Below are 25,241 nucleotides of genomic sequence, written 5' to 3'. Positions count from 1 at the left end.
TTTTTTAAAAAAAAAAGAATTCAAGGGCTGGATGCGGGGTGGCTCACGCTTGTAATCCTGGCACTCTGGGAGGCTGAGGCAGAAGGATTGCTTGAGCCCAGGAGTCTGAGGTTGCTGTGAGCTAGGCTGACGCCATGACACTCTAGCCTAGGCAACAGAGTAAGACTCTGTCTCAAAGAAAAAAAAAAAGAATTCAGCAGAGATGCCTGGGTTTTTTAGTGTGTATGTGGTGGAGGGTGGAGGTGGTATTTTTTTAATGCTATCAAACTCATATATCTATTTAGGTTGTGCATTTCTTCTTGGGTCGGTTTTCATAGTTTGTGTGTTCCTAGAAGTTTGTCATTTCATCTAAGTTATCTAATTTATTAGCATACAATTAATTGTTCATGGTATTCCTTTTACAGTCCTATTTATGTCTTTAAGATCAGCAATAATGTCCCCTCTCATTTCCGTTTCTAGTAATTTGAGTCTTCTCTTTTTTTTCTTAGTCAATCTAGCTAAAGATTTGCCACTTTTATTGATCTTTTCAAAGAACAAACTTTTGGTTTCATTGCTTTTTATTTTTGCATTCCCCTCAGCATCCTGCACAATATTTTGTACCTAATAGATGCTCAATGAACACCTGGTAATTGTTGATTTATTGATTATGGCATCATTGATTTTTTCTATTGTTTTTCTATTCTCTATTTCATTAATTTCCACTCTAATCATTATTATTCTTTTCCCTCTTCTTGCTTTAGGGATAGTTGACTCCTTTTTTACCAGTGTCTTAAAACAGAAAGTTATTAATTTGAGATCTTACTTCTTTTTTTACAATGGGCATTCACGGCTACAAATTTCTCTTTAAGCATGTTTTGACTGCATCTCATAAGTTTAGGTATGTTTTGTCTTCATTTTCATTCATCTCAAAATATTTTCTAATGTCCCCTTTAATTTCTTCTTTGACCCATTAATTGTTTTAGAGTCTGTTGTTTAACTTCCATATATTTGTAAATTTCCAATTTGTCTTTTGTGATTGACTTCTAATTTCATTCCATTGTAGCCAAAAATATATTTTATATTCTTTCAACCCTTTTTTATTTTTTATTTTTTTGAGACAGAGTCTCACTCTGTTGCCCAGGCTAGAGTGCCCCGGCATTAGCCTAACTCACAGCAACCTCAAACTCCTGGGCTTAAGCAATCCTTCTGCCTCAGCCTCCCGAGTAGCTGGGAACACAGGCATGTGCCACCATGCCCGGCTAAATTTTTATATATATATATGTATATATATATATATATATATATTTTTTTTTTTTTTTTTAGCTGTCCAGGTCATTTCTTTCTATTTTTTAGTAGAGACGGGATCTTGCTCTTGCTCAGGCTGGTCTCGAACTCCTGACCTCCAGCGATCCTCCCGCCTTGACCTCCCAGAGTGCTAGGATTACAGGTGTGAGCCACCGCACCCAGCCTTTCAATCCTTTTTTAATTTATTGAGGTTGGCTATGCATGGTAGTTCATGCCTATAATCCCAGCACTTTGGGAGGCCGAGGCAGGAGGATTGCTTGAGGCCAGGAGTTTTAGATCAGCCTAGGGAACATAGCAAAACCCTGTCTCTACAAATAATAAAAAAAAATTAGCTGGTTATGGTGGTGTATGCCTGTATTCCCAGCTACTTGGGAGGCTGAGGCAAGAGGATCACTTAACCCCAGGAATCTGAGGCTGCAGTGAGCTGTGATCACACCATTGCACTCCAGCCTAGGTGACAAAGTGAGACCCAGTCTATAATAAATCAAAAATTATTGAGGTGTATTTTATGGCCTACCATATATTCTATCCTAGAAAATGTTCCACCTACACTTAAGAATGTGTATTCTGCTATTGCTGGGTGGAGTGTTCTATAGCTGTCTCTCAGGTCTATTTAGTTTATAGTGTTCAATTGTTCTATTTTTCCTTGATGATCTTCTGCCTAGTTGTTCTACCCATTATTGAAAGTGGGGTGGGCCGGGTGCGGTGGCTCACGCCTGCAATCCTAGCACTCTGGGAGGCCGAGGCGGAAGAATCACTTGAGGTCAGGAGTTCGAGACCAGCCTGAGCAAGAGCCAGACCCCGTCTCTACTAAAAAATAGAAAGAAATTATCTGGACAACTAAAAGTATATAGAAAAAATTAGCCAGGCATGGTGGCACATGCCTGTAGTCCCAGCTACTCAGGAGGCTGAGGCAAAAGGATTGCTTAAGCCCAGGAGTTTGAGGTTGCTGTGAGCTAGGCTGATGCCACGGCACTCTAGCCAGGGCAAAAGAACGAGACTCTGTCTCCAAAAAAAAAAAAAAGAAAGAAAAGAAAGTAGGGTGGATTGAAAGGCACATGGTATACTTTTGGGGAAAAAAAGTGGAGTATTGAAGTCTCCAAAAATTATTATTGAATTGTCTATTTCTCCCTTCATGTATGTCAGTTTTTGCTTCCAGTATATTGGTGCTCCATTTGTAGATATATATGTTTATAGTTGTAATATATTCCTCATGGATTGATCATTTTATCACTTCAGAATGTCCCTCTTTATCTTTAGTAACTTTTTGTACTAATAACTGCATTTGCCAGGTATCCTGGTGGCTCATGCCTGTAGTCCTAGCAACTCTGAAGGCTGGAGTGGGATTGAGCCCAGGAATTCAAGGCTGCAGTGAGCTGTGATTGAGCCATTGCACTCCAGTTTGGGTGACAAAGATACTTGCTCAAAAAAAAGTAACATTAAATATTAATAGATTAAGCAACCCAATCAAAAGGCAGAGATTGTCAGACTGGATAAAGAAACAAGATAGAACAAGATATATCATGAAAACAGCAACCACAAGAAAGCTGGAGTGGCTATCCTAATATCAGACATAATAAATAGACTTTTATTACAGGCATGAGCCACCGCGTCCGGCCTCCAAATTATTCATCTTAACATCAAGATAAAGCTTTCTGTTTTGAATACCCTGTTCTTACCTGGTGATTCTGAATGATTTCATTTTAAAATTCATTGTTACTCATTATTTATATGGTTATCTGAACAATGGTTTAAAGTATCTGAAACAATCAAAAGACAAGCAATCTCCAAGGCCTGTAAAGAATAAAATGTAAACTATGAGATCTTTTAACATTGGAAACTTTTTTTTATCTTTGGAACACTGCCCTACTTGAAATTAGGAAACTATTCATTTTGAACCATTTTTCCCTTCAGTCTTAGAAGTTGTTTACCACACATAAAGGAGAAACATTTCTCATCTTATTATTTGTGTGTTTTATATACATTCTTTTTTGATTTATTTTTTTTTTTTACTTTAGGGGCTTTTTATAGCCCCAAATTCTTCAAACCTGAATTTCTATAAGTTCCATTATCTCTTTCTCTAATTGCCTTCCCTTACTTCCATATCCATAGAGTGTGTTACTATACTTAATATTTGACATGAAGTGTCTTTATATTTTTACAATGTAACACCATTTTATTGGCATTACACGATGCGCCTCAGCTACTAGGGAGGCTGAGGCAGGAGGACTGCTTGAGGCCAGGAGTTCAAGGTTACAGTGAGACTCTGTCTCAAAAAAAAAAAATAAAAAAAGAAAGAAAAGGTGTTCAACTTCATTAATCAGGCCGGTCACGGTGGCGCACACCTGTGATCCTACCACTCTGGGAGGCTGAGGCGGGTGGATTGTTTGAGCTCAGGAGTTCAAGACCAGCCTGAGCAAGAGCGAGATCCCGTCTCTACTAAAAATAGAAAGAAATTATATGGACAACTAAAAATATATATAGAAAAAATTAGCCAGGCATGGTGGCACATGTCTGTAGTCCCAGCTACTCGGGAGGCTGAGGCAGAAGGATTGCTTGAGCCCAGGAGTTTGAAGTTGCTGTGAGCTAGGCTGATGCCACAGCACTCTAGCCTGGGCAACAGAGTGAGACTCTGTCTCAAAAAACAAAAAACTTCATTAATCCTAAGAGAAATGCAAAGTGAAACTACAATGAGCTACCACTATACACCCACCAGACAGCACCAAATGTTGGGAAGGATATGAAGCAATTAGGACTGTCACTTACTGCTGGTAAGAGTGTAAATTGGTACAACCACTCTGGAAAATTCTTCAGTGGTATCTACTAAATTTGAGCATATACTTACTCTGTGATCCAGCAATTCCACTCCTAGGTATGTATTTTACATAAATGCACACATCAAATCACCAAACATGTAGTAAAATGATCAGAGCAGCACTATTTGTAATAGCCCCAAATAGTGGAATGGATAAATTGTGGTAGATTCTTACAATGGAATATTATGCAACAATGAAATGGAATGTTTCACAGCTACACACAACAACATAAATGAATCTCTTAGTCATAAACATTGAGAGAAAGAAGGCTATCATAGAAGAATGCATACTACATGATTCAGTTTACATAAAGGTCTGAACAGGCAAAACTAATCAATAGTGTTAGATGTCAGGATGGTGGTATTCTTGATGGGGGAAATGACTAGGAAGGGGCATGAAAGGAACATCTGGAGTGTTGGCAATGTTTTGTTTCTTGATCTGTGTGCTGGTTACATGAGTGTGTTCACTTTGTCAAAATTTAGCAAGCCATATGCCATTTGTGTACTTGTCTGTATATGTGTTATACTTCAGTTAAAAGCTTAATTAAAATGAAAGTTTACAGTGTGTGATAGACAGAATAATGGCTCCCCCAAAGTTGTCTACATCCTAATCCCCAGAACCTGTTATATGGCAAAAGGGGATTAAGTTTGCTAATCAGCTGACCTTAAAATAGGAAAATTATCCTGGATTATACAGGTGGGCCTGATGTAATCACAGTGGTTCTTAAAAGTGGAAGAGGGAGCCAGAGAAAGTGAAAGAGACATAGACAGAAGCAGGGTCAGAGAGAGATGCTATGCTGCTGCTTTGAAGATGGAGGAAGGGACCTCAAGCCAAGGAATGCAGGCAGCCTCAAGAATCTGAAAAGAACAAGGAAATAGATTCTCTCCTAGAGCCTCCAGGAAGTAACTCAGTCCTGTCGACACCCTGATTTTAGCCCAGTGAGACCCATGTTGGACTTTTAACCTACAGAACTGTAAGATAATAAATTTGTGTTATTTAAAGTCACTAAATTTGTGGTAATGTTATAGTAGCAATAGGAATCTAATATGGTTGGTGTGGGGGAAGATCAAGTGTTCAATTTGGGATGCATTAAGTGACTCTGAACACATTAGATATCTAAGTGGAGATGTCAAGTAGGCAGTTGGGTATATGAGTATGAAATCCAGGAGACAGGTATGGGCTGGAGATATCAATTTTGGAGTTGTCAGCAAAGAGTAAAGCCGAAAGAATGTATGAAATTAACAAAGGAGTGACTTGTAGATAGAAAAGAGGTCTAAGGGCTGAGCCCTGGGACACACAACTCTGGTGAATAACAAATTGCTGGTGGTTTAAAGCTAGTGAGCACTCCAGAACAGAGGCATATACCTACCAAGATGCAAGTGGACAACTAAGCAGTAGGCCAGAGGCAGATACTTAAGCAAGGCTTATATAATAAGAACACCCTGGTACTGAAGGCAAGAGTAATAGATTCCAAATACAAGGAAACAATCTTGGCAACAAGAATTAGGAATTCAAGCATAGGCTGGGCAATTGGGGTGAGAAAATTTAAGTACAGAGTCTGGGTAACTTATTCCAGATGTCAGCAAAGATGGGACCTTGGCCCTGAGCCAGCTTTCTGCCTTGGGCTCCTATTGCATCTTTAATTTGGTTCCTGCCTTTTACAGGTGTCTGCATATCTCCCTAGTTTATCATTTTCCCTTCTCTCCCATTTCTTCACCCGTTTTCCTTAATTGCACATAATATAGAAATAACATGTTCAATTGAGTCTAAGGCATTTTTTTTTTCACATTTTAACGCGTCTGAAATCAGGATACATCTTAAGATTGATGATGTGTCATAGTTCAATTGGCAGCATTTTTCTTCTTTCTTGGTCTATAAAATAATGGTGGTCTTAAAGTGAATGGTATCTTAGATTTGATGTGATGCAAATTCCCTCTCATTTGGGGCAATATTTTTTAAATTTTGTATTTTTTTTTTATTTTGCAGGGCTGAACTTTATTAAGGTACAATTTACATAAAATAAAAATTTAAGGCCGGGCGCGGTGGCTCACGCCTGTAATCCTAGCACTCTGGGAGGCTGAGGCGGGTGGATTGCTGGAGGTCAGGAGTTCGAGACCAGCCTGAGCAAGAGCGAGACCCCGTCTCTACTAAAAATAGAAAGAAATTATCTGGCCAACTAAAACATATATATAGAAAAAATTAGCCGAGCATAGTGGTGCATGCCTGTAGTCCCAGCTACTCGGGAGGCTGAGGCAGTAGGATCGCTTAAGCCCAGGAGTTTGAGGTTGCTGTGAGCTAGGCTGACGCCACGGCACTCACTCTAGCCAGGGCAACAAAGCGACACTCTGTCTCCAAAAAAAATAAATAAATAAATAAATAAATAAAAAGAAAAAAAAGATTAAAAAAAAAATTTAAGTGTCCAATTCAATGAATTTAAACAAATGTGCGGTTATGCAACCACCACGACAGTCATGATAACATTTTCAACACTCCAAAAAGCCCATTTGCAGTCAATCCCCTCCACCCACCTGCCTGATCTGCTTTCTCTCACCATAATTTTACCTTTTCTAGAATTTCATGCAAATGGAATCGTACAACATGTACTCTCTTTGTGTCTGGATTCTTTCACTCAACACAATCATTCTGAGACTCACACATATTGATAGGTATATCAGTAGTTCATTTTTATTGCTGAGTAGCATTTCATCCTATGGATGTACCACATTGTTTATTCATTTGCCTGTTGATGAACATTTGGATTGTTTCCAGTTTAGGGTTATTATAAATAATGTATAATTGGGCTTTTAAAAAGTGGGGTGGAGGGTGATCCCAGTTAAATCAAGTTCGGTTTTATTTTTTACCCCTTCTCTGTGGAGTCCCCAGGAAAGAATCCTTTTACTAAAAACAAGTGATGAAAACAAATCTCATACATTTTGGTCATATTACTACTTTTTTTTCTTTTTTTTTTTTTTGAGACAGAGTCTCTGTTGCCCGGGCTAGAGTGCCGTGGTGTCAGCCTAGCTCACAGCAACCTCAAACTCCTGGGCTTAAGCGATCCTCCTGCCTCAGCCTCCCGAGTAACTGGCACTACAGGCATGCGCCACCACACCCGGCTAATTTTTTCTATATATATTTTTAATTGTCCAGATAATTTCTATTTTTAGTAGAGACGGGGGTCTCACTCTTGCTCAGGCTGGTCTCGAACTCCTGACCTCGAGCGATCCTTCCGTCTCGGCCTCCCAGAGTGCTAGGATTACAGGCATGAGCCACTGCGCCCGTCCATATTACTACTTTAAATATCATACCTTGAGAGTGTTTATTAAGTACCTGCGAATACTAATCAATGTGCGGAAAAGAAATTCTAAAGCCTCTGAAAGTACACTTTAGATTCAGTGATAGAAAATGCAAGTCGTTCCCCTAGTGAGGCAAAATTTGGATAACACTTGAGTTTATCCGAGGAAAACTAAGTGAAGTACGGGCCGCAAAACCTATCCTTCGACTTGGAAAAACATTACAAATCCAAGATGAAAGTATCCAATTTACTACAAATAGGGACCCTGAGAAATCTATGGCTTCAGAACGCCCCACGAGAAGAGAGTGGCTGCTTTGTATGCCGGGACTCGTAGTCCCTGACAGAGTCGTTCCTGGTCAAGATGGCGGAGTTGCTAATGACGCGCAAAGGAGCGGGCCCCCAGGGAGTCTGGTCCGCCAGGGGATTGGGCGGCTCGGGGATTCCGCAGGCGGGAAGTAAAGACCAGGTGTTAAAACCTTTCCGTTGTGGGAGGACGGTTGCCCTGAAGTCTCGCGAGATCCTGGTGGGGCCCAATGGAACGCGGGGCCCGGCTTATCACTAGGGGCAGTTGTTGGGGGCGGAGCTTTGACGGGTGCTGCCCGGCCGTAGGTGCCCGGCGTAGCGGCGTTTAGGCCGAGCAGACGCTGTGAGAAACTGCCGTGGCCATGAAGGAAGAGAAGGAGCATAGGCCTAAGGAGAAGCGAGTAACCCTGTTAACGCCCCCGGGGGCCACAGGTAGTGGCGGTGGGACTTCGGGGGACAGCGCCAAAGGGGAAGATAAGCAGGATCGCAATAAGGAGAAGAAAGAGGCGCTGAGCAAGGTGCCCGGGGGCGGTTGGCCCCGGAGAGGGCGGGACGGGTCCGCGGCTCGTGGAGGATGGCTGGGAATGGGGCTGCCCTCTTCCTCTTCCCCGTCCCCTCCCTATCTCTTCGCTGAATGAAAATCGCATCACCCTGTCTCATCCACTCCCCCAAATGGGGGGAGCCCCTCCCAGCCAAGCCCTAGGGTGGGGGTGAGGGAAAGGGGGGACTCCTAGAAGAGAAGGGTTTAGGTCAGAGCTGTGAGATAATGGGAGGGGGAGTGACGGTAAAAATAATGAGGAATTAAAATTCTAATTGGGGAGAATTATTAAATAGTGAAGGGGGGACATCAGGGGTGGGATTAGTTTGTGATAGGAATATTCATGGCGTGCGGGGGGGGCGGGGCGGAGAATCGAGGGAGAGCTCAAGGGGGATAAATGGTCTGTGGGGCAGATCCAGAGCATCCTAGAGTTTTGAATTCTTTAGGCTGAATGCAGCAAGGATTTTATTTTAGGGTATGTTGGACGTGGGAGAGAGAGATTACTAAGTCAAGTTTTCGTGGCACCCATAAAGACCAGGGTTGGCCTACTAATTTCTTGCCACTACATCTGTTGAAAAATAGGTGATAGAAAATGATAGGCATAGAAAATGATAGGCAAACCTGATAAACTGCGGGCTTAAGAGCAAAACTTGAGATTTTCCTTGCTCCAGGCAGTTCTCATTCCAAAGAGTTTTTAAAAACCACTTTAACTATTATGTTTGACTAATTCTGAGCATTGGGCTGCAGAAGAATGTTTTCTCCTGGGTTTTTATAAGTGATCTCGTATTTTAAAGCCCACCTTTCTTTAGGAACTGTGATTCTTTGAGGTCTGACAGAAAATTGATTTGTACTAATTTTATTTTCCTTATTCATTTCTTAAGGTGGTAATTCGAAGATTACCTCCCACTTTGACCAAGGAGCAGCTTCAGGAACATCTTCAACCTATGCCTGAACATGATTATTTTGAGTTTTTTTCTAATGATACTAGGTAAAAAAAAAAAGAGGGAGGAGGGGTAAAAGGTTTTTTCCATTCTTTTTATCCTACTAATGTTTTCCATTTGATTTTTGAGCCTGTCTCTTTAATATATGCATACTTGTAATTCAGCCAGACACCTGCAAGCACATTTACATAATTGCTTTCCTCTCTGCAGTCTGTATCCTCATATGTATGCCAGAGCATACATCAACTTTAAAAACCAAGAGGACATTATTTTGTTCAGGGATCGCTTTGATGGTTATGTATTCCTTGACAATAAAGGTGAGTCCTTGTAACTGAACTAGAAGGGGAGTTTCTCTGTCATTTGTATGTTTAAGACAATATACACATCGCAGAGTTTCCTGGGTGATAAAATGTGCATCATTTAAAGAGTTTTACACATTTGATAAGCCTACTACAGTCTTGTAAATAGACATGCGACTTTTCACAGCCCTTGGGTATTTTTATTGTTATTTCTTTAGTTTGATCAACTAAATTAAATTGCCACTCTTCTCATGTGACAAATTTTTTGCCCTGGATTAGACGTGCTATTTTGACTGTTTAATTTCAGCAGCAGTGCTGATAAATTACTCTCTAAACTTGTTTGACAAGTTTTAAATATTTACTTTTCATCTTGCTTCAGGGACCAACATTTATTTATTTAATTCAAATCCTTGTAGCCAACGGTTTTCAGTTGGAATACTGTTTAACATTCTCACAAAGTTGTGTATAATTAAAAGATTGAATTTGATGATCTTTCATTTTGTATCCAGGAGGGTCCATTCTATAGGGAAGACAAATTTCTGCCATAATTTCTTTTAATTTATTATCTGCTGCTTGCAGCACTTAGCCAGAGACTGTCTAAGCTGCCATTTACCACTTTTCTTTTGGCTTTGCATCGATAGGTGAGTGGTATGTCTTCATGTTTAGTTTTGGTTTTTTTAGTATTACTTCAAAGTTGATAAAAAATATTTGTCAAGGAATATGTCAGTAAAAATTGAAGAATTGCCACTATTTGTCCAAGTTTCATTCATCTCCCCAAACCAGCTCTTTCTTCACTCTAAACTTTTTTTTTTTTTTTTTGACACAGTGTCTCATGCTGTTGCCCAGGCTGGCATGCAGTGGCATGATGCATGATCATAACTCACTGCAGCCTTGAACTCCTGGGCTCAAGCCATCTTCCTGCCTCAGCCTCCCAAGTAGCTAGGACTATAGGTGCATGTCACCACACACAGCTAATTTTTTTTTTTTTTTTAGATACGGGGTCTTGCTATGTTGCCCAGGCTGGTCTCGAACTCCTGGCCTCAAGCCATCCTCCCACCTTGGCCTCCAAAATACTGGGATTACAGGCATGAGCCACTCCAAGCATGCACCCGGTCTCCACTCCAACTTTTTTATTTCAGTAGATGGATAGCAATGATTTCCTAGTTACTTAGCCTGGAAGTCTGAGTTGTGTTTTGTTTTTTCCTTTTTTTATTCCTTACATTTAAAACAAGTGATGAAACTTGTCAGTTTATTGTTTTTTAATGTCTTGTTCACCCACACTTACTAATACTTTGATACTTTATGTCCTCATCACCTAATGCTTAGACAACCACTGTCTCTAAACTGATAGAATTTTTTATTTTTGTATAATTCAATCTATTATAGTGCCATAAACTTAATCTTTTTGAAAATAATAATTTAATAGTTGTGAAGAAAAAGTCCAAACTTCTTAGCCTGGTAGTCAGGGTCCTCCATAATCTGGCCTCACTTCTGTTTTTCTAGCCTGTCTTTCCCTCTGCTTCAGTCTGGTTTATCTGTTCCTTCTATGTCACAGTTTTGAAGTTAATCTCATTCTGCATTTGCTAGGACTCCCAAAATCATGTTTCAACCATGACTGCTTTGTGTTACCTTTTTGTCAGGTCTAGCTATTTTATTCTGGCTTATGCCAGTGATCTAAGGATAGGATTTTATAGCCTGTATGACATTGTCTTATGGCAGGGATTTGGTGTTATTTTTGTTTCTAGTAGTCACTTGGGGTTTTTTTTCTTTTTTCTTTCTTTTTCTTTTTTTTTTTTCACATTCAATTCCAAACTTGGGGTTTTCTTATTGAACTATAACTCACATGGCATACAATTTACCCTCTAAAAAGTGTGAGATTCAGTGGTTTTTAGTATATTCACAGAGTTGTACAACCATCACTGCTGATTCCAGAATGTTTCATCACTCCAAAAAGAAACCCATATCCATTAGTAGTTGTCTCCTGTTCTCCCTTCCCCATGGCCCTTGGCAACCACTGATCTACTTTCTTCTGTATCTGGATTTCCCTCTGCTGGACATTTCATATAAATGGAATTGTAAAATATGTGGCCTTTTGTGATTGGCTGCTTTTATTTAGCAGTTTTCAGAGTTCTTCCATGTTATAGCACGTATCATTACCTCGTTCCTTTTTTTGTTTGTTTTTTAAATTGCAGTAAAATATACATAATGTAAAATTTACCATCTTAACCATTTTAAGTGTTTAGTAGTGTTAAAGTGTATTCACATTGTTGTACAAGCAATCTTCATAACTTTTGCATCTTGTAAACTGAAACTTTACACACATTAAACAACTCCATATTTCCAGTTCTCTCCTACCCCTGGCAACCACCTTTATACATTCTGCCTCTATGAGTTTGACTATTCTAGGTAGCTCATATAGTGGAATCATATAGTGTCTTTTTGTGACTGGTTTATTTCACTTAGCATAATGTCCTCAAGGTTCACCCATGTTGTAGCATGTATCAGAATTTCCTTCATTTTCAAGGCTGACTAATATTCCATTGTATATATACCACATTTTGTTTATCCATTCATCTGTCAAAGGACACTTGGGTTGCTTCCACTCTTGTCTACTGTGAATAATACTGCTGTGAACATGAGTGTACAAATACACGTTCAAGTTTCTGCTTTCGCTTCTTTTGGGTATGTACCCAGAAGTGGAATTTCTGGGGTTATATGATAATTCTATTTTTAGTTTTTTGAGGAACTGCCATACTGTTTTCCATAGCACCTACACCATTTTACATTGCCGTCAAGAATACATGAATGCTCCGGTTTCTCCACATCCTTACCAATACTTGTTATTTTCGGGGGGTAGGGGTTGGTTTTTTTGAGACAGGGTCTCACTCTGCTGTCCCGGCTACAGTGCAGTGGTGTCATCATAGCTAAGTGCAGTCTCAAACTCCTGAGTTAGGCTTAAGCGGGCCTCCTGCTTCAACCTCCCAAGTACCTGGGAATACAGGTGGGCACCACCAAGCCTGGCTGATTTTTCTGTTTTTTGAAGAGACGAGGTCTTACTATGTTGCCTAGGCTGTTCTCAAACTCTTGGCCTCAAGCCATCCTCCTACTTCGGCCTCCCAAAGTGCTGGGCCTGGACTCGGATTTTCAATTTTTTGTAGGGGTTTTCCTATGGTGCTCAGGCTGGTCTCAAACTCCTGGCCTCAAGCCATCCTTCTGCTTCAGCCTCCCAAGGTGCTAGGATTATAGGTGTGAACCACCGTGCCCAGCCAATTTTTTCTTTTTTCTTTTACTGTGGTAAGAACGCTTAACATGAGATCTACCCCCTCTATTTTTACTTTTGTTGCCATGCTTTTAATGTCTTGGTGTATTTTTGTGTGTGTGTGTGTGTGATAATAGGGTTTTTTCCCCTCAGCTTATTTGAGGTATAATTGACAAATAAAACTGTACATATATTTAAATTGTACAGTGTGATAATTTGATATATGTCTACATCGTGAAATAATTACCACAATCAAGCTGATTAACACATCCATCATCTCACATAGCTAGGCTTTTCTTAACAGCTTTCAGTAATTCACATACCTTAAAAATTTACCCCTTTAAAGTGCATTTCAGTGGTTTATAGTATATTCACAGAATTGCGCAACCATGACGACAATCTAAGTTTAGAACATGTTCATCACCCCAGTGAGAAACCCCACCCATTAGTTGTCATTCCTTATTCTTCACACCACTACAACCCCCAACTCTGTACAGCCACTAATTGACTTTCTGTTTCTATAGATTTGACTATTCTAGACATTTATAATTATTTTTTAAATGAAATTTAGTTTGTAGGGTCTTTTTTCACATACTGCAATATCACTTTTTACCCTTTTTAACAAGCCCTTTTTAAAGCATGAACAGTATCACATTTTAAAAGTTGAATTTAAACAATACTTACTTCCATGCCATATCTTTTTGTTATGTTATCAGTATGAATTTTGGGCTCCTTTCATAGTATGTTGATTATGGTTGTGCCAGTGTGCTTTATGCCCTTTGGGAGACTCTCTTCAGATGACTGCCATCAGAGGAGGCCTAGAAAGCAGTGAGTTGATTCCCTTCTATTCACTTTTGACATTTCCTTTGTTATAGCAAGTGTGGTATTTTTTTTTTTTTTGAACAGGTCAGGAATATCCTGCTATAGTAGAATTTGCACCTTTTCAAAAAGCTGCAAAAAAGAAGATTAAGAAAAGAGATACCAAAGTCGGGACTATCGATGATGGTACAGTATGGTTCTAGTTATATAATGCTATTGCCATGGAGTTTTTTAAAAAACACCTTTGTGAGAGGTTATTAGACCCCCATATTTTAAATTAGAAAACATATAATAAAGTTAATGAGAAATGTTAGTCGCCGATGGAAGCTTTGCTTAATTGTTAGAATGGAGGTGAGTTTCCTGGAGAGTTTCTCCTTTCTTCAGCTAGTGGCATTTCATTCCTCCACCACTGAACAATACAGTGTTGATTATTGAGCAGCAAATGAAAAAAATCAGATGTTTCAAAGTATAGTAACTGCTCCTTGAGGCCTTTCACCATTTTTATAATTATTTGACTTTTGGTTTCCATTATATTTTTAAAGAAGAAGGTTAGAACTATGATGGAAAAATTTCCATACCCAAGTAACTTCATACAAAGTAGCTGAAGTGGTCAGTCCTATTTTCTAGGCCTGACTGTGCAGTTAACTACACAAATATTAATAGTAATTAAGTTGAACAGAAATACAGGAACTGAAAAACTAGAATAATTGCCATTTAAAGTAAACCAGCTCCAGATTTTGAGATCTCTGTAACGTTATGCTGTTAATGTTGGATAACTGTTACATAACTATTTTTTTTTTTTTGAGACAAGGTCTCACTCTTGCCCAGGCTAGAGTGCCGTGGCATCAGCCTAGCTCACAGCAACCTCCAACTCCTGGGCTCAAGCGATCCTCCTGCCTCAGCCTCCCAAGTAGCTGGGACTACAGGCATGTGCCACCATGCCCAGCTAATTTTTTCTATATATTTTTAGTTGTCCAGCAAACTTCTTTCTATTTTTAGTAGAGACAGGGTCTCGCTCTTGCTCAGGGTGGTCTCAAACTCCTGACCTCGAACAATCCTCCTGCCTTGGCCTCCCAGAGTGCTAGGATTACAGGCGTGAGCCACCTCGCCCAGCCCTGTTACATAACTCTTGTTATGTTGGATAAGGCCTTAGCTTCTGTATTTTGTATCAGATTGACATTTTAGAGTCATCTAATTTCCATCATTTGTTATTATAGGTATTTTATAAAGAAAACAGTAAAAACTCGATAATACACAGCTGGTTATTAGTTACAGCACAGATTTATGTATTTATTAATTTATTTTGAGACAGAGTCTCACTCTGTTGCCCGGGCTAGGGTGCCGTGGTGTCAGCCTATCTCACAGCAACCTCAAACTCCTGGGCTCAAGCAATCCTCCTACCTCAGTTTCCCAAGTAGCTGGGACTACAGGCATGTACCACCATGCCCGGCTAATTTTTTCCATATATATTTTTAGTTGTCCAACTAATTTCTTTCTATTTTTAGTAGATACAGGATCTCGCTCTTGCTCAGGCTGGTCTGGAACTCCTGAGCTCAAACGATCTGCCCGCCTCGGCCTCCCAGAGTGCTAGGATTACAGGCGTGAGCCACCGCACCAGCCACTCACAGATTTAGATCTGAAAGTCTAGATTAAGTGACAATGGTCAACAGTATATAGAAGCAACGAATATGGCTCAGACATGTTGCCTTTTCTGATGTCAGAGGTGTCTAGGAGAGAGCTCCAGGAATTATTATCACTTCCAGTGCCAAGTATAGGACTTCCCCCCAATTTATCATTTTGGAACACCTGATTTTCATATGTTGGAGTTTATTTAAAACAAGGTGGCCGGGCACGGTGGCTCACGCCTGTAATCCTAGCACTCTGGGAGGCCGAGGTGGGCGGATCGTTTGAGCTCAGGAGTTCGAGACCAGCCTGAGCAAGAGCGAGACCCCGTCTCTACTAAAAATAGAAAGAAATTATCTGGCCAACTAAAATATATATATAGAAAAAATTAGCCGGGCATGGTGGTGCATGCCTGTAGTTCCAGATACTCGGGAGGCTGAGGCAGTAGGATCGTTTAAGCCCAGGAGTTTGAGGTTGCTGTGAGCTAGGCTGACGCCACGGCACTCACTCTAGCCTGGGCAACAGAGCGAGACTCTGTCTCAAAAAATAAATAAATAAATAAATAAATAAAATAAAACAAGGTATACCCATAGAGGAATTGCTTAAATGCTATACATAATATTCTCAAGATTCCATAGCTCCCATAAGTATGACTCTGGATTAGTAGGAGCAGTGACTTTTAAAAGCAAACTATGCAACACCCTTGGCAGTTCCGTTAGAAGGTGTACTGTCTCATTTTCCTGATCTCCTGTTACACCAGACTCCCTTAGTGAGTACGGTTAATAGGAGCTCTGAGTGTAAGTGACCAATTAAGCCCTAAATAGTCTATCTTGTGGGCATACTTTTTTTTTTAAATCAGTCTTCCATGAAGTAGAAAATCATCTTTGATAGATAAGTATCCTAGATGATATCTCCTTTTTTGTTTAAAGTCTGCTATATTTTCTGTTTTCTTAAATGATTATTTAGATCCAGAATATAGAAAGTTTTTGGAAAGTTATGCCACAGATAATGAGAAAATGACATCTACTCCAGAGACACTGCTAGAGGAAATAGAAGCAAAAAATAGAGAATTAATAGGTAAGTGGGCAGAAGGAATTAGGGCAACAGCTTTTTCATCACAATTCCTAAGTCTGCCTCCCACTTTTATCACTTGCTAGCTGTGTGACCTTGGGGAAGTCACTAGCAGCTCTGAGACTGCTTCTACTATAAAATGCAGGTGATAATACCTGCCACACAGGATTATGAGAATGCATTGATAAGATAGAAAAACTTCTCTGACCTATTTAATGTCACACAACTGTATTATAAATATAAAAAGTTTGAAGACTAATAAGGGACATTTAGACAATGGTAAGCCTTTGAAGATCAATTGGTATTTCCTAGTGATAAGTTCATATTCCTAAAAAAATTTTGACTCGGAAATATCAAAAACTGAAATTAGTTACTGCAAAATTGAAAACCTCTTGAGAAAGTCTAGCTTGGGTATTGGTTCTAAGTAATGGGCTGTCACTACTCTATCAGTAGCTCTAAACATGAGCAGTCTTTGATCCAGCATTTCCATTCCTAGGAGTTTATCCTAAGGAAGTATGTGTTCACAAAGATGGCTACAAGGCTAATAGCATTGTCATGGATACATAGTATAAGCCCATTTCTGGTAACTTCCTTAGAATGAATTCCCAGAAGTAGAATTATGCAGTCAAAAGGATTATATATTATTCTTTGCCCCTTCTCTCAATTTCTTTACAGTTGAACACATTTATACTCATGTCAGTAAAACAAGAGAACGTCCTTTGTACTTAATTCTCACCAACTGGGAATTATTCTTTTAAAAAATGGCTTTATTGTTTCAATTTGAATTTCTTCACTTTTAAAAAAGCATTTTCAACCTCTATTGTTGAAATGGGAATACTGTTAAACTTCTTTCTGATGATCCAGTTGTGAGCTTTCTGTTTAAGGGGTATAGTTTTCCCACCTTGGGTGGGTGGCAGGGAATGTCAGAAGATGGAATCCTCTCTAGGGGTTGATAAATATTATATTAATAATCTGTTTACATTTATGTAGCTAAAAAGACAACCCCACTTTTGAGCTTCCTGAAAAACAAGCAGGTAAATCTTTTGTTTTTATAGTTCTCTCGCTATTTTAATTTCATTGGTTCATATTTTATAAACATTTTAAGAGTATTGGGGTTCTATAGGAGAAATAGCTGCATTTTCACCATTATTCTTTAAAGATTTGGCCCATTGGTCTCACTCTCTGTCCCTCTCCTTCACTCTGGTTGTTGGACCAGGGGTTCACTCTGCAAACCTGGAGAATCCTTAGCTTGTCCCAGAGACACTCTCTTCATATTCTGAAAGTATCTGGAAATATAGCAAGGCAGCAATAGACTTTGATATTAGCAGGTCCTGGTCTTCATTCTCTGTCATTTTCTGGGTGGGGTGGGGGTTAAGGAGGTAGAATACCACTTTGTAGAAAGTAGGAAGGAAAGATGATCCAGTTTAGTGGGTGCCCACCATGTCTTTGGAATTGATAAGAATTGTGGTGATGATTATCTTATTTGAAGTCTTGTATTGGTGTTTCTTTCTAGAGAATGAGAGAAGAAAAGAGAGAAGAAAGAAGGAGGCGAGAAATAGAAAGAAAAAGACAAAGAGAAGAAGAGAGGAGAAAGTGGAAAGAAGAAGAGAAACGAAAAAGGAAAGATATAGAAAAGCTAAAGAAGGTAGACAGAGTTCCAGAAAGGGACAATAAATTAAAGGATGAACCAAAGATTAAGGTATGAAAATAACTGAAACTGACTGCATGTTGCTGATAATTGTGTCTGCCTCTTTAAATATGCATGCATCTTGTGTTAGTGTAAATAAGTTTTTTGTTTTGTTTTTGTCCTTTTGGGGGGGAAGTGAGCTATTAAAAATCTTTCCTATAATCCTATTATTTTTTAAATTTAAGATCATTTAAAGGTATTAAGTAGTTTATGTTATTTCTTCAATGCGGATCTGTGTTTTTTTTTTTTATCATTGAAAATGTTCGATTTTTAGATTACTGTTCTCTCAATTCATAGTAAATGAGGGCTTAGGGCTGGCTGGCATGAATTATGGGTTTTATTCAGCTTTTCCTTCATAATTGATACATGAAGTTGCCTCATCTGTTTGTTTTCCACTGTCTTCAGGTACACAGGTTTCTGTTACAAGCTGTGAATCAGAAAAATGTAAGGAACAAGTACATGATACAGAGCACCTAGTATCATGTCACACACACAGGTCTTAGTTAATAAGTCCTTTTGGTGGTGGTGGTAGTAGTGTTACCTATTGAAACCCCTTCAGACTGACTTGGGTCTTCTTAAAAGCTGAGTTGTTTTAAATTCCTACTTTAAAGGAATCTCAGATGACTTCCTGATGCTCTGCTGTGTGTGTACCCAGAAGCTTCAATGACATACAGCCAGAGGACAACCATGCCTGTATAGCTCTTTCTCATCTTATATGACTCTCATAACTGGCTTCCTTGTGGGAGGACTAGGAATATATATCCTGCATTATGTGCTTTTCTCTCTCATGTGACTCCCATGTTATCTTCTTGAATCAAGCTGGGAATCCGTGAGCAGCAGATTCTGATTAATGTATTGCATGTAGGAAGTGGAAAACCTATAGAAAGATCTCAACCTTGCTGCTTCCTTTCTGTGGGCATGGCTTGGGCACCCCTTGCTCCAGTGAACTTCAGAAAGTCAGAGAAAATCTCACAGAGATGGTGGCAGGGTTTCCTTTTAATCTCCTAAAAACCCAGCAGTTTATGTAGCTAGGGTTTCCTGAGTCTTTACAGGGCTTATTATTGGTGGTAAGGGGATTGGGGAGGGAAGGGAATTTTTCATCTTAATTCCTTCAAGCAATCTCTCTGTCCGCCATGCCACAAGTGACTTGACTTGCTATTCTTAACAATCAGTAAGGCAGAAGGTAGAGCCAGCCATGCTAGAGACATTCATTAATGTTTTTACTAGAGTAATGAACATCTTGGCTTCTAATGAAGACGTTCATTAGAGAAATAAGAACACTTCCAATGAAACCTGCACATGGTATCCTTACTTCACACTGGTGCCTTCTCAGTGTCCAGTTTGGATTTTCCATTTGCAGTGGCTGACATACTTCATGCTCGAGTCTTTTGGTGCTTTGCCTTTTGCTTGGTGACTTTTATGATGCCTTCACCCTGAGATGAACCTTGTATAATAACTTCACTCTGAGACTTGAAATTCTTCTATTTTGCCTAAGAATCTCTCTGACTCTCCAACACTTGGGGGTATTCTAGAGAGATTTATAGCAATGATGTGAGAAACAATGGCACTTTTGGACATACATAAATATGTATGGCATTGAGTACAGAGTTCCTGCTCAATAGAGACGGAACTTCACCATTCTGCTGTATAAGGCATTTAGATTTTTAAATCAAATGCCAAATAATTCTTGATATTCATTCTACCATTATAAGTATGTTATTCTCAGGTTCAAGGCACAATTATTCCTGCAATGGATCTCTCCTTTGGTGACGAAGGTGTTTGTCATTCCAAGTACTACATAAAAAAACAATCCAACAGTAATGATCTGCCTAGAATTTTAAACTTGTGGGATATTTCCCATCAAGTTACACTGACAGGCCGGGCGCGGTGGCTCACGCCTGTAATCCTAGCACTCTGGGAGGCCGAGGCGGGTGGATTGCTCAAGATCAGGAGTTCGAGACCAGCCTGAGCAAGAGCGAGACCCCATCTCTACTAAAAATAGAAAGAAATTATATGGACAGCTAAAAATATATATAGAAAAAATTAGCCGGGCATGGTGGTGCATGCCTGTAGTCCCAGCTACTCGGGAGGCTGAGGCAGTAGGATCCCTTGAGCTCAGGAGTTTGAGGTTGCTGTGAGCTAGGCTGACGCCACGGCACTCACTCTAGCCTGGGCAACAGAGCGAGACTCTGTCTCAAAAAAAAAAAAAAAAAAAGTTACACTGACATGCCGATTTGGTACAGAAGCATACTTGGAAGTGTGCATTGGTTCACTTAAAGGTTGACCTATTGAAAGCCAAAGGAGTCTTGATCCCATTGCCACAAAGTGATTAAACCACTTCATTTCGGTGGATAACACTTTCACATTAATATCATCCTTTTAGTAAATTACTACTCTTGTGCACTAGTAGTTCACCTGAAAGTTTAAGAGTATCTGCAGAGATGGGGGCTTCTGTAGTCTAAATTTTAAGTATTTAGCATATCGTTTTCTTTGACACAATGAGAAGACAGTGTCCCACCCTTCAAAATAAAAATAAACATATTTTCTTTAAAGCTACTGAAGAAGCCAGAAAAAGGAGAAGAAAAAGAGTTGGACAAAAGAGAAAAACCTAAGAAATTTGACAAAGAGGATCTGAATGATGAAAGAGCCAGTGGGCAAAGTTGTACATTGCCCAAGCGATCTGATAGTGAATTTAAAGATGAGAAGCCAAAGAGGTCAGTAGTCGAGGGCTCTTTGATATATTTGATTTCTAGATGCTAGTTTTGCTGCTGTGTTCTGGACTTGTACCTGAATTAAGATAAACGGTTTAATGCAGGGAAGAGGGATGAGGAGGAAGGGTTTCAAATATTCTAGTATCTTAATGTCGGTGAATGGTTTTTAGTTTTTGTTGCTTTTTAAAACACTAGTATTTTTCACTCTGCTCTAAAAGTATATCCTCACTGCAGTGGCCAAGTCAGAATCACAGTGTTCCTGCATTTGTGATTACAGGATCTTTGAGGGTTCTATCTCAGATTTGTTTTTCATGCAGACCTGAAGATGACAGTGGCAGAGACTACAGGGAGAGAGATCGGGATTATGAACGAGATCAGGAGCGCATACTTCGAGAAAGGGAGAGGCTGAAGCGGCAAGAAGAAGAACGCCGTAGGCAGAAGGAGCGTTATGAGAAAGAGAAGGCTTTTAAAAGAAAAGAAGAAGAAATGAAAAAAGAGAAAGAAGCACTTCGGGATAAAGGAAAGAAGAATGAAAGTACGGAATCATTAGGCAGCTCAGAAAAAACGGAAAAGAAAGAGGAAGTGGTTAAGAGAGATCGCATAAGAAACAAGGTGCTGCTTTTTGTTAAACTTGTCTATTTTCATGAGGATGTTTTTCTTTTTCCTGCAAGTGTAAAGGAAAAGGCTAGCTCATTGTTTATTGTAGGATTTTGAAAGGGGAACTTTAACTGTCTGCAATCTTTTTTTTTTTTCAGTCTTGCTGGGTACTTTTATTAACTTATTGCAGAAATTTCAAACATATACAAAAGTAGAGAGAATAGAGAATAGTATGACAAACCCCCTTGTCCCCATCACCCAGCTTCAACAATTATCAGCTCGCGCCAACCTTCTTTCTGCTCTATTCCATCCCTACCCTTACTGGATTATTTTCAAGCAAGTCCTAGACATAATTTCTTCCTTAAAGATGTCAACATTTGAGATGAAGACTCTTTTTCTTAATATGACCCTAGTAGCATTTTCACACCAAAAAAAAAACCTAATAATTTCTTAACATCTTCTCTACTCAGTGTTCAGATTTTTCCACTTGCTGTTTTTATAGGATCTAAACAAGGTCCACAAATTGTATTTGCTTGAAATATCTCCTTAAGTTCTCTTTTAATCTAAATATTTTGCTGTAATTATTCAATTTCAAGTAATGTTTTAGGGCTAACTTTCATAAATCAGGGAGAAAGTAGGAAAGGCTCATGTAATTTTTTGTTGAATTCTAAAAAAAAGCCTATACATTTACGGTTTCCATGATTTTATTGTCATAAACCAAGCACATTACTTGAACTGAGAGGTACATGATAACTTTATTGTGGCTTACTTAGGAATCTGAGATCTAAAATGCCAGTTGCTGAAGTGTTTGTTACATTGTACCTGAATTAAAAAACAGGTTATGTTTGTGGCAAGTTACCTGGAGTCTGATGTCATAATTTCAGGGAAATCTCCACTTAAGAGTTTTCATTCTCTATTATTGTTGGTTTTACTCCTAAACATTTTCTTTTTCTTTCTTTCTTTTTTTTTTTTTTTTTTTTTTGAGACAGTCTCGCTCTGTTGCCCAGGCTAGAGTGCCGTGGAGCCACCTCAAACTCCTGGGCTCAAGCAATCCTCCTGCCTCCGCCTCCCGAGTAGCTGGGACCATAGGCTTGCGCGGCTAATGCCCGGCTAATTTTTTCTTTATATTTCTAGTTGTCCAGCTAATTTCTTTCTATTTTTAGTAGAGACGGGGGTCTCACTCTTCAGGCTGGTCTCGAACTCCCAACCTTGAGTGATCCTCCCGCCTTGGCCTCCCAGAGTGCTAGGATTACAGGCATGAGGCACTGCGCCCGGCCCTAAACGTTTTCTTATGTGGTGGTGCATCTTAAAGTCAACTTACTGATGGGGAGGACAGATAGGCAATAGCTGGGGTTTCTAAGTTAAAAAAAAAAAAAAAAAAGGTTGATTAGTTCAACTTGAGATGGTTAATAAGGCAGATTTCTCAAAAATTTACCCTAAAATAATACCTACAAAATGGTTGTTTTTCTTTGAAGGTAGGGGAGAGAAAGTGGGCAGTTGTCATGTACTATGCCCTCACATTTTTGGTCTTATATGACTTGTTTTTGGTAAATGTTAATACATAACATGTGACTCTGAAAATCCCATATAAAAAGCTCGGTAGCAGCGTTGTCACGTTAACATATTTCATTTTACTTTAGGATCGCCCAGCAATGCAGCTTTACCAACCAGGAGCTCGAAGCCGAAATCGACTCTGTCCCCCTGATGACAGCACCAAGTCTGGAGATTCAGCAGTAGAAAAAAAGCAGGAAAGTGGTATTAGCCATAGAAAAGAAGGAGGAGAGGAGTGATAAGTCCAAATGGCCTTAGGTGTCCTGACTGTCTAGGCAGCCAAAGAGCAAGTGTTAAGCAATCCAGAAGTGCCTTCAGGGCAAAGGAATAGAAAGAAAGAAAGAGAGTCGCTGCGCTGGTGGGGTACACTGCAGAGGAGTATGTTTTGCGTCAAAGCAGGAATCTGATCGCAGGTTTAGAATTGGAAGTACAATTTCATTGTTTTTGAAATTTCTAAAAATTAATTTTAACATGTCAGAAAAAGATGATGGCGAGGACGTGCATTACAATTTGCAGGAGAGATGCAGCTGAATTTTTAAAGGAAAAAAATTTGCAGGAGAGAAATGTTAAGTGACAAATATGTATGACATGAGAAAAAAATAAGAGCTGGTTCTAAAATCAAAATATGTTGTTAATCCTGGATTGAATTTTCTTAATTTGGGTGGAGCAGAGTCACTTTTAAGTCTTGTTCAGATCTAGTTATAGTATATTGTTGGTGATAACTGTTGACTTTGTGTAGTATAGAAGCAACAAGCATGTCATTGTAGTACAAGTACAGTGAAGGATATAACAAATTTTCGTTGATGCAAAAATTTAAATAGTCATGTTACATCTATATCTGATGTCCTAAAGTTTTAGGATTAGTTTTAATTTTCTGTTGGCTTACATTAACTTAGCATAAAGAATATTTTTAAACATCTCATTTTGCCTTTAGCAGTTTTTATATCAGTAGGTATAATATAGCCCTTGTTTGGTTCTTGACAATCCAGTCTTTGTTTTATCTTAGGTCTCATGATCTGAGTGCATACCCTCTCCAGGAAACTGCACCGAAGTCTGCTCCTGTTAAATAGCAACTTTTAGTCTCCGTTTGTTTGGTATTGATGTTAATAAATATCAACAGCATTCAAGTATGAAGCTAAGTATGTTTATTAACTTTACTAAATAGCTATTCTATTAGTTTTGAGAAATTAAACTTTTTCTTTTTTTTTAAGATACAGGGTCTCACTGTGTTGCCCAGGCTGGTATCAAAACTCCTGGCCTCAAGGGATCCTCCCACCTCAGCCTCCCGAAGTGCTGGGATTATGGCATGAGCCACCACACCCAGCCTAGAGAAATTAAACCAATGACACTGAATTAACCTCATGGGAATTTTGAAAGGGGATGAATGATATTAATTTCTGCCTTCACTAGTGTTATGCCTTTGTTTTGTCCACCAGGGAGAGAATCAAATCATGGTTCACCACCCTTGTTCCATAAGAACCAAAATGTTTGGACTTGAGCATTTGCTTGATTTCCATCCTGCAAACCCCTCCTAACATGGCCTCAGTTTGCCTTTACTTAATAAGTCACTGCTTTATGTTTCATTAGCTTTTAGAAACCAGTAGCCCAAAAGGCAGGTAGAAGAAGGGCCACCAAAGATGACTAAAAGAAAATGGTCCTCAACTGGGAGAGAGTACTAAGATTAGGGAAGGGAAAATTTCAGGAAAGGAGAATGGTAGAAAGTGTCCCATGCCACAGAGAGATTTAGGAAAACAAGAAATTGAAGTGTTATTTGGCATTAATAAAGTCATCAGTGAACTGGTAGGGCAGAAACCATGTTACAATGAGGGGTGAATGGCAGGTGGGAAATGAAGATGGGGCCAGTTGGATAAATGGGTCTTGAAGCTCGAAGATGAGATTTGGGCTGGAGATACAGATTTGGAATTCATCTATTTTTAGATGGCCATTGAAGCAATGTGCATGTATTCTGTCATTTAGAGGGAGAGAGTGAAGGTAAGAAAGAACGGAAGCAGACCTAGGACCTGGCCTTGAAGAACTCTAATGTTACTGTACAGGTAAGGAAACATACATACAAAAAGAAGGAGTAGGCAGAGAGTAAAAGAAAAACCAGAAGACTCTGGTGTTACTTAATCTAAGAGAAAAGTGTTACAAGAAAGAGAGGAAGTGGCCAGCAGGGTTGGATGCTGCTGAAAGGTCAAGTATGATGCCTACAAAAGGTCATAGGATTCAGTGACTTACAAATCATTGGTGACCTAGAATTACAGGGCATAGAAGCCAGGTTGAGTTGAGAATGGAAACAGCATATACAACTTTTTAAGGAAGTACGAAGGGACTTCAAAAAGTTTGTGGACAAGTGAAATTAAAAGATAAAATAAAAACTTTATTTCTCAACATAAGCTTCATCAAGGTCAAGACACTTTTGTAAATAATGACATCAGCCATTTGGTTTA

The 25,241-nt window shown here is 39.3% G+C and overlaps 1 protein-coding gene across 2 annotated transcripts; it reads left to right on the top strand.

The window, feature by feature from the left end:
* The first annotated feature begins 8,002 nt into the window (after positions 1-8,002).
* UPF3B (UPF3B regulator of nonsense mediated mRNA decay) lies at positions 8,003-23,583 on the top strand. Of its 2 annotated transcripts, XM_069463380.1 has the most exons (11): positions 8,003-8,213; positions 9,115-9,221; positions 9,385-9,491; positions 13,639-13,737; positions 16,141-16,251; positions 17,236-17,279; positions 17,759-17,944; positions 18,338-18,376; positions 20,486-20,646; positions 20,961-21,255; positions 22,881-23,583. In XM_069463380.1, the coding sequence occupies exons 1-11, from the start codon at positions 8,058-8,060 to the stop codon at positions 23,028-23,030; spliced, it is 1,455 nt and encodes a 484-aa protein (XP_069319481.1). In that variant the 5' UTR covers positions 8,003-8,057; the 3' UTR covers positions 23,031-23,583. The 2 variants fall into 2 exon arrangements, with proteins under 2 accessions (XP_069319481.1, XP_069319482.1); XM_069463381.1 differs by lacking the exon at positions 18,338-18,376.
* The last annotated feature ends 1,658 nt before the right edge of the window (positions 23,584-25,241 follow it).

Source organism: Eulemur rufifrons, chromosome 30, assembly GCF_041146395.1.
Source record: "Eulemur rufifrons isolate Redbay chromosome 30, OSU_ERuf_1, whole genome shotgun sequence".
NCBI lineage: Eukaryota > Metazoa > Chordata > Mammalia > Primates > Lemuridae > Eulemur > Eulemur rufifrons.
The sequence above is the reverse complement of the archived record's forward strand: the minus strand, read 5'-3'. Positions and strand labels throughout refer to the sequence as shown.

Coding starts and splice junctions, on each gene's coding strand:
- UPF3B (XM_069463380.1), top strand. CDS start 8,058: ATGAAGGAAGAGAAGGAGCATAGGCCTAAGGAGAAGCGAGTAACCCTG. Junction 13,738..16,140: donor AGTCGGGACTATCGATGATG/GTACAGTATGGT, acceptor ATGATTATTTAG/ATCCAGAATATAGAAAGTTT. Junction 17,280..17,758: donor GCTTCCTGAAAAACAAGCAG/GTAAATCTTTTG, acceptor GTTTCTTTCTAG/AGAATGAGAGAAGAAAAGAG.